This window comes from Phaseolus vulgaris, chromosome 8, assembly GCF_051622355.1.
Source record: "Phaseolus vulgaris cultivar YP4 chromosome 8, ASM5162235v1, whole genome shotgun sequence".
Lineage (NCBI taxonomy): Eukaryota > Viridiplantae > Streptophyta > Magnoliopsida > Fabales > Fabaceae > Phaseolus > Phaseolus vulgaris.
Genome location: NC_143505.1, coordinates 4,933,816 through 4,950,056, shown reverse-complemented (window position 1 = coordinate 4,950,056; position 16,241 = coordinate 4,933,816). Strand labels below are relative to the sequence as shown.

Here is a 16,241-nt window from a genome sequence, read left to right as displayed (position 1 = left end):
TTTATAAGACTGATAAATTGATTTTAACTGATTTGATTTTGAATTTTTAGAATGGAATTAAATTTGAGTTGAAGTTAAATATCTGGAGACGAGTGAAAATGTATGAAATTAAGTTAGATTCTTGGAGTTTGTTGAATAGTCTATCTGAATTTTTATTATAAGTGGTCTAAATGTACAAGTTAGTATAGTTGTGTGAGATAACTTGAGAATACGAAAACATACTAATTATTGATTTTTTTTAACTATAAAATTATCATTACATTGAATTATATGATTATATTATTTTTTATTATGATAATATTGTGTTGTTTTGTTTTAAAAGTGGTAATTTTAACATAGACAAGTGGGTGCAATGTGTTGGAGATCCCACATCTATTAGAGATGAGAACAATTCATCGTATATAAGTGAGTGCAAACCTTAATGTCATTAGTCGGTTTTATGGAGTTGAGTTAAGTTTAAACTCCACTTCGTAATATGATATTAGAGTCATTTAAAGTCTATATTAACAAGTATGAACTAATTAATAAAGTGTTTTTAGGTTCTTGTATAATATTTATTTTTCTCAAATAATTTCCACTTAATAAATTATTGCTCAAGAAAAATAGGACCTAGAGTATAAGTTTTCCTCTCATGATATTTTATCACTCAAAATATTCTTATTCAAATGAGAATTTTTCACTCATGTAAAAATAATGTAAAGACCAACTTACAAAACAATTCATAATATTGTATTTTTTTTACTATTAGAAAACTTTGTATAAGTCAAAAACCTCAATTAAATATTTCCAAATTAAAAACCATAAGAAATAGTCTAAATAAAATAGGAAGAAACTTATTTATATTATTTAAAATTGTAATAAAATACTACTAATTCTTTATCATAATGTTTATAAATCTCTATCCAATACATACAACAATTTTTTTTTTTAAATATAGCTCTTTATAATGTGAATAAATAAATAATTTAAACACGGGGTTTTTAAGTAATTATCAGAAAGTTTTAAATATTTTTTATAGTAATTATCAAAGAAATTTTAATATATTTTTTATGTAAGATAATTGATATTTAAAGAGAGTAGTTAAGATTTTGTTAACGGATCTTTCGTATTAATTTTTCAAGATTTATTTTTAATTCTGTCTTTAAAATATTATAATTTTTTATTTAGATTAAAATATAAAACTAAGACAAACAATAATAAAAATAAAATAAATTTAATTAAATAAATTATAATTAAAATAATAAATTTATTTATAATTAAAATTTAAAAAATATATACATAATTAAAAGTTTAGAGTGTTAATAACATATACCCATACATATATATTTTATCTTCAACAAAACATTTTAAGATGTTAATCAGTAAAATTAATATCAATATGATTTATTTAAAAATAAATATTGATAAATTAATTAATGAATAATATAAATAGAGGTGTGTGAGACCAAGTTCAGAATTCTGTTCTGTCGTGTTTCCTCATTTCTTTCTTCTTCATTTTCTCTCTGTTCTTCGCAACTAGCACCGATTCACAGACTCACCGATCTTTCGATTCCCTTTCGTCTTGGTTTATGAGGTATCTTCTTCCTCTCTTTTTCTCTTCTTCGATCTTTCTTGATTCGCGTTTCGTGAGTTTCACAGATCTAAACCACCGCATCGTGATCTTTCATTTCCCTTTACGCCTTTTAGGGGAAAGTATTAGATCAGTAATTTTTGTTGTTTTCGGTGGCGATTTTAGCAGATCCATAGCCCCTCTCCGATTTCCTTTCAGAAAAAAACCTGTTTGTAATTTACTTTTTTTCACCCTAAACCTAAACCTAACGCAGTCCCTGTCCCTGCTTTGATTTGAGAGTCATTTTTATTTTATTTTATTAAATTAATCTTGTTACTCATGTCTAGATTTGATCAAAATTATTTCTGTTGCTAATTCTGATCTTTTTTTTTTTTTGCAGCTCGAAGGAGAGACCCACTCTTGGGTGAGTTTGGTCATTTTTTACTTGAGTGTCTTTGTTTTCTTGTTTTATGCTTTGTTTGCAGGACTGAGATAGGCTTTGTTCTTTTAATGTTGCATTAACTATATGCGTATAGTATGAGAAGTATGCTTATATGACACTCTTTCAGATGAAAGAAAATGATATTAACCTTTTTACATCCAAAAATCTTTTTTTTTCTTGCCTTCGTTTTCCTTCCCAAAGTCCTCGGCGCCTCAAAATCCTTTTTGTTGTTTTCTTGTCTATAGAATACTGAGTTTTATTTATTTGTTTATTTTATTGCTAACTTCACTACTTTTTGAGTTGTCTTTCAAATGATTAAGATGCTCTTGCATTCTAATTTGCTCTCTCCTTGTACTGTTTTACTAAAAGTGAACCACACATAATTTTTTATTGCTTATTTATAACTTTTGGAGCTAATGGGGGTCTTGGTTATTTTTATGTATTTTAATTATGTAAGTGGTACTGTGCGTACAACTCTGGTATCTACAGCTAATATTTGTGTAGAATGATATAACTATTCCATGTAACACCTATTGCTATTGTGTTTGTTTTGTTCATGTATGCAAATCTGTGTTGAGTTACTTATTTTTTTTCTTTTTTATCTCCTTCCCTAGTGGCACGCGGATTAAGACCCGCAAACGGAATATTGCAGCGCCCCTGGACCCTGCAGCATTCTCGGATGCAGTGGTCCAGATTTATTTGGATAATGCTGGTGATCTGGTAATGTTATAGGTGCATTTACAGTTTTCATTTGTTGTCTGTCTGAATTGCATACACACTGTCGTGCTGTGATTTATTCATACAACTGATTTAGTAATTTGTGCATGCAGGAACTTATTGCTAAGAGCATTGAATCTTCAGACCTTAACTTCTCAAGATACGGTGACACCTTTTTTGAGGCAAGCTTCCTAAACCAACAGACTACCTCTGTTCTCTCATTGTTGATTTTAGTACCATGCATTTTTTGAGCTATTTGGAAATCTTTTTATTTTTGAATTTTGATTAGAGTGAATTGGATGCATAGTCGTGGTATTATGACATTCATTCTTTTTTATGATATCTGTAACTATCATGATGTGGCCTGTTTAGATACTGTCTACCTGACCAAGACTTTCTCATTGTGTACGCATGCACATAGATGTTATTTTTTTTCACTTTTCTCTCTCTTTGGAAGGGGGGAGGTTTGGGCTTTCGCTGACATTGTTGCAAGGCACTGCTATAATTGAATCTATGTCCTGATATTTTTATTGAACAGTTTTTTAGATATTCCATTTACTAGAGCATTGATACAATCATTATATAGTTTAATCTTCTTCATGTATTCTGATTTTTTACTGTCTGTTGATTTGTCTCTCATACAAAATGTCTTACTGGTCAGTTATTGCTTAATTTTGCATTACTTTAGGTTGTTTTCACTGGGGGTCGTACACAACCTGGAACTACCAAGCCTGATGAAGGGGACCGCCATCCTCACTCTATAATAGAGTGTGAGCCTAAGCGTGAAGTCATCTTACCATCTGTAATCTATATACAGAAGATTTTGCGGCGAAGGCCATTTCTCATCAAGAACCTTGAAAATGTCATGCGAAGATTCCTCCAATCCTTGGAGCTTTTCGAGGAAAATGAGAGGAAGAAGTTGGCAATCTTCACAGCACTTGCATTCTCTCAGAAGCTGTCTGGTCTCCCACCAGAAACTGTTCTCCAACCACTTCTTAAAGATAACCTTGTGGCCAAAGGGCTAGTTCTGTCTTTTATGACTGACTTCTTTAAGGAGTATCTGATTGATAACAGTCTTGATGATCTTATTTCAATTCTGAAGCGGGGAAAAGTAGAGGATAATCTTTTGGACTTTTTCCCCCCTACAAAAAGATCCAATGAAGCTTTCTCTGAGCATTTCAGGTCTCATTACTGATACTGACATATCTTCATAGAAAAATATGCTTTACAATTATTGCTTCTTATGTTATGGTTTGTGTTACTTGTATAGGCGATTGGATCCTATTTTGTTTTACTTTTAGCAGTTCCAACAACCTTATCGATCTCATTTTGTGAACTATTTTTGCAGAATACTAATACACACTTGGATCAATCTTAGTTCACTGTTATTTGCTGAATATGATACTTTAAAGCTGCTGTCTTTTCCTTATTATATTTAGTACTTGACCTTGGTTAAACGTAATTCTTAAATATAACGTGAAGACTTGCAATCCTTAGTTATTATCCCTGGGTTTTGTTAAACATTCGAGCTTTAGCATAGCACATGCTGTATTTTTTTTTTCTTTTGCCAAAGAAATCGAGTTGAATAGACTACACAAGGTCTGAATTACTGCCTTACAATGGTAGTGGAAAATTACCAATTTTGTTATATGAAGTGTGTAATTATTGTTTCTGAATCTGCGGAAGCATTTAGTCATGCATAGTGAGTTTTTTTATCAGTTTAAAATTCGTGGGGGAATGATTGTGTTATTTTCATTCAATACTTTGTCTAACATTTCCATAGCTTGATATTAAGGTGGTCTAGTGCACTGTGTTTTATCATTTCATATTGTTCTGTTAATTATGGTGGAAACTTATATATCATTGTCTACTTTTTTAGCAAGGAAGGACTAGTGGCCTTGGTGGAGTATAATGACAAGAAAATTTTCGAGGTGAAATTGAAGGAAATGAAGTCTGCTTTAACAACACAGATAACAGAGGAGGCTGATACAGCTGAAGTCATTGAGAATGTGAAGCTGCGAGTTAGAGATGCTAAATTGCCAGACATTGAGGTGGTGCGGGTCGTATGGGATGTTTTAATGGATGCTGTGCAGTGGTCGGGGAAAAATCAGCAACAGAATGCAAATGCAGCCCTCCGACAGGTTTCCTTTAGATATTTTGCATCTATGCATATTATGGTTGGGAATTTTCATGTTTGTTCTTTAGGACCTTGTGGACTCAAGTTTCTTATTGAACAAGTCTGGGGTTTTTAAAAATTCTTGTTTTATGGCCTTAGCCAACTCATAGGTTTTTCTTATAAGACTCTATGTTAGTTTTTTTTACCTTTTTTTAAATTTTGAACTACTTGAGACTCGTGTAAACTTTCAGTACCTATTTTGAAAGAACTGCTCACGAGCTAATGGATTTGTGCATTTAAAAGGCTTAGCTGGGTGCTGCTAACATGTTCTTAGTGCTGGATATTTTGTACTTGGATAGTTTTAAGAGATGCACAGTTCAATTTGTTTTAATTATATAAACTTTTATCGAAGGAAGTTGACATGTAACTTTATATCAACCAAAACAAATGAATTACATTTTCTGCCTGACTTTATCCGTGTAAAAGTTGTTGACGACAGCACTGTATTCATGAAGGTAAAAACTTGGGCAGAACTGTTGAATACATTCTGTACCAGTGGGAAGCTTGAGCTGGAGCTGATGTACAAAGTACAAATGCAATGCTATGAGGATGCTAAACTTATGAAGCTGTTCCCTGAGATTGTTAGATCTCTCTATGACCAGGACGTACTGGCAGAAGATACCATCCTTCACTGGTTCCGAAAAGGAACAAACACCAAGGGCAGGTATGAAAACTTTTTGAGAACACGTATCCTATTATAGATAGTCATTTACACCCAATGATGTCTGTAATTTTTCCTGCTACATGTTATGTTGCTTACTACTGCTTATTTGGAACTGGTACAGGCAAACCTTTGTGAAGGCGCTGGAACCCTTTGTTAATTGGCTGGAGGAGGCTGAAGAGGAGGAGTAAATGTGATGTGGAGGTTCAGGGCTGAAGATATTACCATGTCTTCAGCTCTTGTACCATTAGCTAAGATATTAGCACGAATTGTCCCAAGTTCAATTCCTCCTAGTAGTACTTTTAGTCTATTTTGTTAATGTTTTGTGTTTGACTTCATTGTGCCCTTGGGTTACATATCACGGTGCCTGCGACACTCTGATATGTTCTACGGGTGCATTACTGTATTTTGAGTGGTCGTTTCAATAATGGGTGTACTTTCCCTGTTAACTTATCGTTTCTTCAAATCATTAATGCAGCCGTTGGACGTTTAAACTTTTGAGTTCACCGCTTGCCTGCTTTTCTCGTGTTTTGCTTATTAGCTTTAATTCAATGTGATAAAGCTATCTGTTCTTTCCCATCAGTTTAGTAGTCACGTTCAAGTTCTAAATAAGCTTTAAAAATAAATTAGCTGCTCATAGTTTTGACATGTACTTTTTAAATTGAACTTTTTATTATCTGACATTGATTAAAGTTAAGTAGAGGCAAATACTTTTGGATTTAAGTAATTTGCTTACAAGTTATTCCACGTGTTTGTTGGAACTTGTTTTCTTCCCTTTATATTAGAATTAAGCTTCTTAGTATTGAAAATTCTTCTGTAAATGTGTTTGGCGTATATTTTGTGGATGGCTTATAGATTTAAAATGATGAAGTGGTTCATCAAACACGAATGAAGTTTCCGATAGGTGATAACTTAGTCAGAGAAGGAAATTATATAATATAAGTCCATAGGCAAAAAAGAAATTAAATGGTATTTCAACACGCAAAACAATTATAATGTTACGAGTTTGAAGTAAGGAGCGCATCATTATAAATAAATTTAATTAGAGATTTGTTTAGGCCGTATTAGTTTAAGATTAAAATATTGTAGATATAAAAAAGTCTTATTGATTTTATAAGAGTAAGAGTGTACCGACATATAATTTTTAATAAATTTATATCTTATAAGTTTTAAATATTTTTTTATGGATTTATTGTATTTGTGAAATGAACAACAGATTTTTTAAAAATATGTAAAATTATAAAAGTAAAAAAAAGTTAGAAAAGAGTGACAATCTTTGAATAAATAAAAAGAAAAATAATGTAATTGTGTAATATTTTAACAATTAATCTTTGCTAGTTTACGTAAATAATAAAGAAAAAAGAGGTGAAAAAGGTAGATGATGGAGGTTCGAAATGCATGGTGATGATAGGTTGTATTGTGATTTGGGTTAATAGGATCCAAACACAACCATCACTTCCTTCTTCATCTTCGTCTCTCAAAATCTAAACCCAACCAACCAAACAACTCACTGTTCAAAAATGGCGCTGTCGTTTCTCACTCTCACCGCAAACCCTTCTTCAATTATCTGCAAATGCAGAGCCTCCCTTCCCACCGCACCACACGCGCTCGACGCCACCTACATCCGACGCGCCGCCCATCTCGCCGACAAATCTGCCGGCTTCACTTCCCCCCACCCCAACTTTGGCTGCGTCATCCTCTCACCCGCCGGCCACGTCGCCGGCGAGGGCTACCTCTACGCGCAGGGCACCGCAGCCGCGGAGGTCCAGGCCGTCGACGCCGCCGGCGAACTCTGCCGAGGCGCCACGGCCTATCTGAACATGGAGCCCGGCGACTGCCACGGCGACCACAGTGCCGTGTCTGCTCTGTTCCAGGTTCTCCTTTGCCTTTCTTCTGTTTGTTACCGAACCCGCATGTGTGTCTTATAATGTTGATGTTGTTGTTGCTCACGAATACGATGTTGTCTGGGCTCTAGTTTGTGTTTTGTAGTTGATAAATGATCCTACCCTGTCTGTGAAACCAAACTAGGGAGGGGTTAAAAGAGTTGTGATTGGAATGAGGCATCCCTTGCAACATCTCCGTGGCAATGCTGTGCGTGCACTCAGAAATCAAGGACTGCATGTTGATATTCTCGGAGAGGATCTCACTAGTAATCTCATCGAGGTGTGTCCAATGCTTCAACACCTTTTGCTTTTTGTTTCAATTGAACAATATTATAAAAGCAACATAGCTCGACTAAGTGTCTGAATCAACTCAGAAATAACAACTATATGATGTTTAGGGTTTCTTTGATAGACCTGTGTTATCGATTGATTTTTTATTCTCATGCATGCATTGTTTTGTTTCATTTGCAGGATGCACAAAGAGAGTGTCTTCTTGTAAATGCACCTTTGATTTGTAGAGCTGCTTCGCGTGTTCCCTTTTCTGTTCTCAAGTATGCTATGACCCTTGATGGTGAGATTGATTTGCGCTTACTTGAAAGAAGTAAAGTTAAACATTGATGTTTGTATTTGTCTTGTTAGTTTTTACCCTCCTTTTGATGCTGCAGGAAAAATTGCTGCTAGCAGTGGCCATGCGTCATGGATAAGCTGCAAGCAGTCTAGAAATCTAGTGTTTGAGCTACGGGGTAGAAGTGATGCTGTCATTGTGGGAGGAAATACGGTTCGAAGGGACAGTGAGTATCATTGTTATTGTCTTCAAATTTCTCTGAATTTGTATTTTTATAGCTTACCTCCTTTTAAACTCAATCAGATCCAAGACTAACAGCCAGACATGGAGGGGGGCATATGCCAATGCGCATTGTGATGACCCAGACGCTTGATCTTCCAGAGGAAGCAAACCTGTGGGACATGGCTGAGGTTTCTACCATAGTTGTAACACAAAGGGGTGCAAGGAGGAGTTTCCAGAAGCTGCTTGCATCTAAAGGAGTTGAGGTTGTGGAGTTTGACATATTGACTCCCCGAGAAGTTATGGAGTATTTCCACGATCGTGGTTATCTTTCAATTTTATGGGAATGTGGAGGAACACTGGCGGCCTCTGCTATTTCATCTGGAGTAATTCACAAGGTGTTGTTCATACTTTAATTTTCTTTGAGAAAAATTGGAGTTCTACTTATTAGTAGCATAGTTAGGATAATTTTCAATGGTTACAACTTATTTTCTGCTATATAATAGATTATAGGCTAAAAATATATTGGCAACAGAAGGGTTACACACAATATTTTGGGATAATAAAGAGACATTCACTGAATGCTCTCCTATGTTTTGATCATCGACCAAAATAATCAGTAATACCATATTTCTTGGCCTTTTGAGAGTGGAGGTGGATAACTATTGAGCTAAAAGTGATTCTATATGCATAGCTTGATGATGATAGTTACTTGTTTTTCTTGTAATTGACTAAATAAAATTCTATTAGAATTGTACAGACAAGAATGAAAAAAATCTTTGATATGGGATGAATCCCCTTCATTTCTGTCTCAATTATCTTGTTCCGAGTTGTACTTCTGCATAGTCATTGTTTTGTTTCTGCAAGGGGGTTTTGTTTACTAATATACTGCTACCCTTACCAAATTCTCCATGGCTTGGATGGTTGCACTTATCACAATTATCAAATTCCAATTAGAATTAATTTGGCGTAGTTGGCTTATCCTGTTTTGATTTTTTTTATGATATGTTGGATATTGGTGATATTTATGCCCTTTCAGGTTTATGCTTTTGTTGCTCCTAAAATTATTGGTGGAAAGAATGCACCATCTCCTGTGGGAGATCTTGGGATGGTTGAGATGACACAGGCTTTAAATCTAATTGATGTTTGCTACGAGCAGGTTAGTAGGAGTTCATTTGTCTTCCTTTATAAGTACTGGGTTTTGTCCCCCTTTCAGAAAAGATATGCTTTGGTCTATGCTTTATTGCGAATCTATGGTATATCTAAGGAAAAAATTATATGATATCTCTAGCATTGGATATTTTAGACGAAGTAATTTCCCAACTTAGCTGCCTACGTCCTGATATTTAATGTATAATGTCTTTACATTTCTTAGACGAGGTTGTGTTACTGGATACTGTAATGCAGGTTGGACCCGACATGCTTATTAGTGGATTTCTTCAGCCCTTACCAGACATGATACCTGTAATCCCATCACGTGATGAAACTTTTGTTGTTGATCCTACTGTCTCACCATATGAGTCAAGGATCATATTTTTCTATAAAACATGGGATCTTTACGGTGCATTATCAAATTTCTCTCCTCATCCCATTCAAATGGGTGATGAAAATGGTGATTATGTTACTTGGTTGAGTGTTGAGCATTACTACCAGGTACTTGATTTTTTTTCATTAATTCTGTTTTCCTTTGCTGTTTTGTTGTAATTCTTATATATATAATTCAATGCGTAGGCACACAAGTTTGTTGGGGTAGATGATCCTATGGCACAAGATTGCGTTGAAAGGATTAAATCTGCAAAAAGTCCAGAAGAAGCTGCAAGAATAGGACGGTCAATGCAAAAGCAGAAACCTAATCTGGTATAATCGTCTGTTGTTTTAAAACTTTTCTCAAACTCTTTATCTGATCTTGACCTACTGACTCAGAGACTTGATTGACAACAATATTTCCTTTCTGGATTCTGTCACCAATCATTTTCTCAAAAGCTTACTGTTTGGTTCGAGGGAAATGGCAGGAGGGAAAGGGGTGTTAAAAGATAGCTTGATTGGTTAAGATAGTTGACTGGAGTGGAGTGGAAATAAAGGAGCCAAAATCTCTCCCCTTTAATATTTGCCTTCTCTCCCAGTATTGGGGAGATTTGGGAGGGAAATAATACTAAAAGCTTTTAAATTTTGTTGACTAAATTATCCTGAATTTTAATTTGTGAACTAATGATTTGATTTGTAAATAACCACATGCCCCCAGTTGCCTTCTGCTAAATGTAACATTGAAAGAGTTTGGGCAACAGTAATTGAATTTCTGACCAGTTAGTCCCAGAGCTTTGATATGCATTAACTAGTGTCATGATGTACAGATCATGTATGTTGTTTTGGTTCCTTTCTCTTTTCCTTGTAAGAGGACTGAACCTTTCTTTTTTATTGGTCACACAGATAAGATCTGACTGGGAGAACATAAAGATCGATGTCATGTACAAGGCACTGAAATGCAAGTTCTCAATCTACCCGCATTTGAAAACTATGCTTCTATCCACTGCCGGTTCTGTTCTAGTTGAGGCTTCACCTCATGATCTGTTTTGGGGTGGAGGCCGAGAGGGAGAAGGCTTAAATTATCTTGGCAGACTGTTGATGAAATTGAGATCTGAGTTTCTTGGGGAGTCTTCATCATCAAGTGAGGCCCCTAGTTTAACTGTATAGTATTTTCAAAGAGAACAGTGACAGTATTTGGTATATAACTACCAAAACTGTTTGTCGTGTCACATCTTGTTAGTTTATTGATCAAGCCTTCTGTTTTGTTTAAGAGGGACTTTCATCCAAGTCTTCAACAATGTTCTAAGTTGTTCTTTTCTGTTGTTTTCCATTTTTATCTGTCTCCCTTAATTGTACTTTTCTTACTATTTTATTTATCAAGTTTGGTCTCTTTTGTTTTTTTTTTCTAAAATTAGGTGTCTTCATTTCTTTTATGTGAATGTGCTACAAAGTTTTCACATTGGTATGTTCATTAAATATTGAATGTCAAATAAACTAGTGGGTAAAAAGGCACAACTAAACGAATGGAAGATCAAATTTGCACATAAATAAATAAGTAAAAATACTAGTAGTACAGAGACTAAAAGTATTATTAATCCATTTTTGGGTTTGAAGAAAATGTCAGCAATGATATATGTGGATTAGGCTTAGTATTGTTTGCAGCAGTTTCTCCCTGCACCATATCATTTTTTTATATGCACCCAACATAAATTTTTAAATCCAACATTGCCCTTATCTTGTCTTTGTTTGTTTTGAGAAAAACTTGTAGATGAGTGCTTGGTGTGCGTTTTTGAACGTAGTTGGTTGTGGTGTAATGGATTGCTGGGGTGGTGGAGGGAAGCTTTCAGTAAGAAACCAACCACCATTTTTGTTCTTCGTTAGATGTTACCGGATTCAAATATCCGGAAGTCTGCATGTATAGTTACGGGTTACGGGATGTAGAAATTCTTAAAATGATTTTTATTTCACATTTAAGCTTATCCAGAAGTGAACTATGAAATCTGGATATCTACATCTTGAAGTAATTTTTATATTCAGAAGTTCTGAATTCTGGATTATCCTATATGAAATCTGGATATCTACATCTTGAAGTGATTTTTCTTCAGAAGTTCTGAATTCTGGATTTTTATATCCGAAATGGTTTGATTAAGCTTATGGATATTAATGTCTAAAAGACAGGTTCCTCATCAAGATTACAAAACATTTTTCATATAGTTCTGTTGTTGGATGCATGTAAAAAATGTATGGTGCAGGGAGAATTTGTTGGCTCCATGAGGAGGCCCTAGAGAAAGATGGGCCGGGCAGATACTGTTGGCAAAGAGTTAGGAAGATGACCTGCAAGTTTTTGAACCGTATCAAACTCTGCCTCTAAATAATGTGCCAAGTGGAACTGCATGCCAACAATGAAAAAACACAATAGAAGTAAATTGACTGAAAGCCATAGAAGTATGATGAGGGATAGATAGATAGATTGAGAGAGAGAGAGTAACAACATTTCATAAAGGGTAAAAAGCTGGTGTTTGTCAAGTGTTCCCCAGAGATTGAAGTTCCCAGTGTCACGGGAAATGTCACTGATTGATGTGAATGCTTACTCAATCCTGCCAGTGACGGGTCTAAGCAGCAACCACTACTTCTTGCATTTATTATCTCCAATCACTCAAACTTCAACCAATTGCCCCTTTCTGTTCATCTAGATCTAGCATCACCATAGACAAAACAAGAAGATAGGATACTAATAAATTACGATTGGTTAGGTTCTTTTTATTATCTAATTTTGTCAACAAGATAAGTTTATAACTATTGCTGCTGAAAACGAGTTCCACAGTTGGTATCCACATGAAAAAATACTCCCCGTACATACTATAATGTCTATGATACTTTAATTATGGAGGTATTTTTTGTGGGAGTATGAGGGGGTTTATTGGTGTTTTCTCTGTTTTTTTTATGTTCAGACGACTATGATAGTTGAGTTTTATGGAGTTATACATATTATGGAGGAAGCTCAATAGATGTGACTTACTAATGAGTGGCTTGAAGTGATCCTGCCTTGGTTTGTTTGTGATGTGTTTATTGTCAGGACTAATGTTTTGTATATGTTTTGTAATTAATGGAATACTTGTCTCAATTACTGTGAGAAAATAAGGTTTAAGGTTACTCATATTTTCGTGAAGAAAATGCGTGTAGAGATAAGTTGGTTAATTTATGATTTATTCATAGAGAATGTTTTTATTGGTGTAATAGACTTCATCTAGTATGTTCTTAGAATTCTTTATGAATAAGTATAGTCTAACTATGTATCGTTTTTGTTAACATGAGTTTTGGTTTTGTTTCTCCTATTTTTGTATTTTTTTTCTTTTTAATAATTTTTTTTTTTCATGTGATGTCAAATGATTTTATTACTTGAGATATCAGTATAGTTGAGATGTCAAGTTATAGTGATGTCTAACATTAAAACTTTTATTTTTAAAAAAATAAATATAAAAATAATAAATAATAATAATATGAAAATTTGATAACCTCACAAGATAAATAGTACTTCCTGAAAAAATATTATTTATAAAATCATTTATTACTTTATAAATATCTGTTTATAAGTAAAGATTAATTGAATAGAAGGTTTTACTCCTAGGTATTATAACAATAATAATATATGTTGATCTCAGACAGTTTAATATTTTAAGCGTGTAGAATTAAGAAGCATTGAAGTTGCTGCAGGAACACGATAGATATGTGGTATGCAACACGTTTAGATAAAATATTGTAACTTCTTTCTTCATCTTTATCTTTGGGGAAAGACCTAAGTTTCTATGCTTTTCCATCACATTTCCACTTAGATCCTTCCCTTGCATTTAACATCAACTTTAAATAATATAATCATTCAACAACTTCCATTACATTTCACACACCATTTTATCACGTCAATAAACAATTTGTCTTCTTTAAGAAAATTGATGTCTATGATACCTTAATTATGGGAAAATCTAAAATATTTATATATTAGATTTATAAAATCGAAATATTGTTAAACCTTTGATATTACCATAGCTATGTGGTTCGTGGTCATTGGTTGAGTTCATCCATGTTAGTACTAAAGATTTATTGTGGAGTTTTTTTTTTTCAGGGTTAAAGGTGTATCGGTATGAACGAGACCGACACTTGATCACCCTGACTGATACCCACTTGACTATCTGAGACCTGGCCAAGGCGACTGATACCTAAGAGGTTTTGCCGAGATCACACAACCTTGGCCGAGTCAAGTGGAATCATCACGGCCGGCCGACCCATACTACTGTTAACGCTCAAACCAAGATCAATGAAATTAATCCATCATTAAAAATTAGGTAATGCAATCTTAAGCAAGATTCACTCTGATAAATGGGTCCAACAAGGTAGACTCATTAGAATAATATAAATAGCACGCATCCCAAAGAGAAAGATACGTCATTTATTACTGTTCACCTACCAGAATACCATCACCCGCTTTACTGACTTGAGCGTCGAAGTGCCTTCGCAAGTACCCCACCATCCGGTGTTCACCCGAGACTGAGTGTCGAAGGAGAAGCATAAGGACGAGAAGAACTCAGTTCATCATCCAACAACCTGACCGAAGGAAGGAGAAGAAGACTTCAATAATATTCCAGGTCTCATCTCCCTAGTAGGAACAAAAAGTTTGTTAAAGATAAATTTCTCAGATAAATATTAAAGGTTTGTTAAATATAAATTTTTCAGATAAATATTTTTAAGAATGGTTTTGGAAAAAAATACATAGGTTTTCATAATGTAATTTGTCTAATATTATAGTAATTTCACTTTAGATCATTCGAAAATGTATTTTATTCTTTTTTTATTTTTTTGAAAGAATTTGTCCAAACATATTTATAAAATCATTGATAGCTTATTCGGTAAGTAGTTTAAGCCAGCAATTCATAGTTATTTGGTAGCATCAAACTTGAAAAAAAAAGGGAGGAATTGTGTTTATTTTACTTGAGATTTGTACTAAATAATAATCATCACGTTCCCTCTGGTTTTGAAAATAACATTAATCTTCTTTATTATTTTAAATAATACTTAGATATTGTTGTTTTCTAATAGATATCCCTTATTTTTTAAATGACTTCAATTATACCTTTATATAATAAATTATTGGTTTTGTTTTCCTATTTAATAACTATATTTAACTTGAGTAATTATAAATCCATCATATTTACATATAACAATTTATTTATATATGCTTGAAAGTAATGATATGTTTATTGAGATGAAATTATATATATATATATATATATATATATATTTTTTTTTATTTTTTTTTTTGAATTGATGTATTTTATATTAGATTATTTAAAGTTGTGTGTTTAGAATAATATGTTGAGTTAATTTGTAGTTTGTAACATTAAACATATGAATTCATTATTTAAAAAAGTCATCTTATTTTATTGATGGTTAAATGACATATATTAAGATATTAGGTGGTGATAAAGAAAGAGTTATTTAAAGAAGAGTTATTGTACCATTGTCACATTTATAAATGGAACTTACATTCATTTATAGAATTAAATGAATTCAAAAATTTAAAATGAATGGGATGTTGGTAAATACTTTTAAATTCTATATATGTTATCTTTAATTCATACATTTAATTTAAATTTATAAGACTTTGAAATAGATAAGATGAAGCTTGAAGAATTTGTAATACACTCCATTGTAAATATTTTTTATATAATTTTACTTTAATTATGGAGAACTCATATTAATTAACTTACAACTAATCTTGATATATATATATATATACACGTATTTTTATTTATTTTTTATCAGCAATAATATATATACACGTATATATATATATATATATATATGTATAGTAAAATATATATTACTATGTTAGGGTTAGACTCTTAACAGCGACATAATAAATAGCATATATGTCTCTTATGGTTTTACTAGTATTTCTAGTGTATTAAAACTTTTGTTGATATAATATTTTTAAATAAAATAAAAAGTAGATATTATTTTATTTAAAATATAAGAAGATGAATGCCATGTATTAAAAATAAAATACAAATGGTTTTTAAATTAGAAAAATTGTGTGCTATTTGAAAGGGATAAATATAATTTTCCTAAAAAAATAAGTTTTTATTTATTTATTTTTGGTCGAACGATACAAAATAGAAGGGAAAAAAACAGGGCAAAGGAATAGAGCATTTAAACGGGCATTTAAAACGTTTCCAATTACATTTAATAAAATAGTTGTGAGTGGGAACATATCAAATCCATTGTTTTAATTTTTTGAGTAACTATTGAAGTCTTGTTGGTGATGTAGTAAACTTTGAAATTAATACAACTTTTGAAATTTTGACTTATTCATTTGAAAAAGATGGTTTTATAGAAAATTAAATACATTAGTCATCTATGAAACTCAGACACTTCTCTTAAATGGTGTGTTTAGTGTCGGTGTCGGATACGACACTCGCATGACACTTGTAAGACAAATATCTATGAAATG

General features: G+C 32.9%; 2 protein-coding genes across 3 annotated transcripts; both read left to right on the top strand.

Moving 5' to 3' along the window:
* The first annotated feature begins 1,455 nt into the window (after nt 1-1,455).
* LOC137824175 (uncharacterized) lies at nt 1,456-6,051 on the top strand. The gene is made up of 8 exons (XM_068629656.2): nt 1,456-1,573; nt 1,950-1,973; nt 2,606-2,711; nt 2,822-2,890; nt 3,397-3,890; nt 4,588-4,849; nt 5,340-5,548; nt 5,670-6,051. Exons 1-8 carry the CDS (start codon nt 1,569-1,571, stop codon nt 5,734-5,736), a joined length of 1,236 nt encoding a protein of 411 aa, XP_068485757.1. The 5' UTR covers nt 1,456-1,568; the 3' UTR covers nt 5,737-6,051.
* An 870-nt stretch (nt 6,052-6,921) lies between these two features.
* On the top strand, nt 6,922-11,147 carry LOC137824174 (cytidine/deoxycytidylate deaminase family protein). 2 transcript variants are annotated; one of them, XM_068629655.2, is made up of 9 exons: nt 6,922-7,419; nt 7,574-7,708; nt 7,900-7,999; nt 8,094-8,219; nt 8,297-8,610; nt 9,252-9,371; nt 9,620-9,865; nt 9,944-10,069; nt 10,640-11,147. In XM_068629655.2, the coding sequence occupies exons 1-9, from the start codon at nt 7,066-7,068 to the stop codon at nt 10,901-10,903; spliced, it is 1,785 nt and encodes a 594-aa protein (XP_068485756.1). In that variant the 5' UTR covers nt 6,922-7,065; the 3' UTR covers nt 10,904-11,147. The 2 variants fall into 2 exon arrangements, with proteins under 2 accessions (XP_068485756.1, XP_090150411.1); XM_090294285.1 differs by having other exon boundaries at nt 7,521-7,708.
* The last annotated feature ends 5,094 nt before the right edge of the window (nt 11,148-16,241 follow it).

Coding starts and splice junctions, on each gene's coding strand:
- LOC137824175 (XM_068629656.2), top strand. Junction 1,974..2,605: donor AAGGAGAGACCCACTCTTGG/GTGAGTTTGGTC, acceptor CTCCTTCCCTAG/TGGCACGCGGATTAAGACCC. Junction 2,891..3,396: donor ACGGTGACACCTTTTTTGAG/GCAAGCTTCCTA, acceptor GCATTACTTTAG/GTTGTTTTCACTGGGGGTCG.
- LOC137824174 (XM_068629655.2), top strand. CDS start 7,066: ATGGCGCTGTCGTTTCTCACTCTCACCGCAAACCCTTCTTCAATTATC. Junction 7,420..7,573: donor CCGTGTCTGCTCTGTTCCAG/GTTCTCCTTTGC, acceptor AAACCAAACTAG/GGAGGGGTTAAAAGAGTTGT. Junction 9,866..9,943: donor GTGTTGAGCATTACTACCAG/GTACTTGATTTT, acceptor TTCAATGCGTAG/GCACACAAGTTTGTTGGGGT.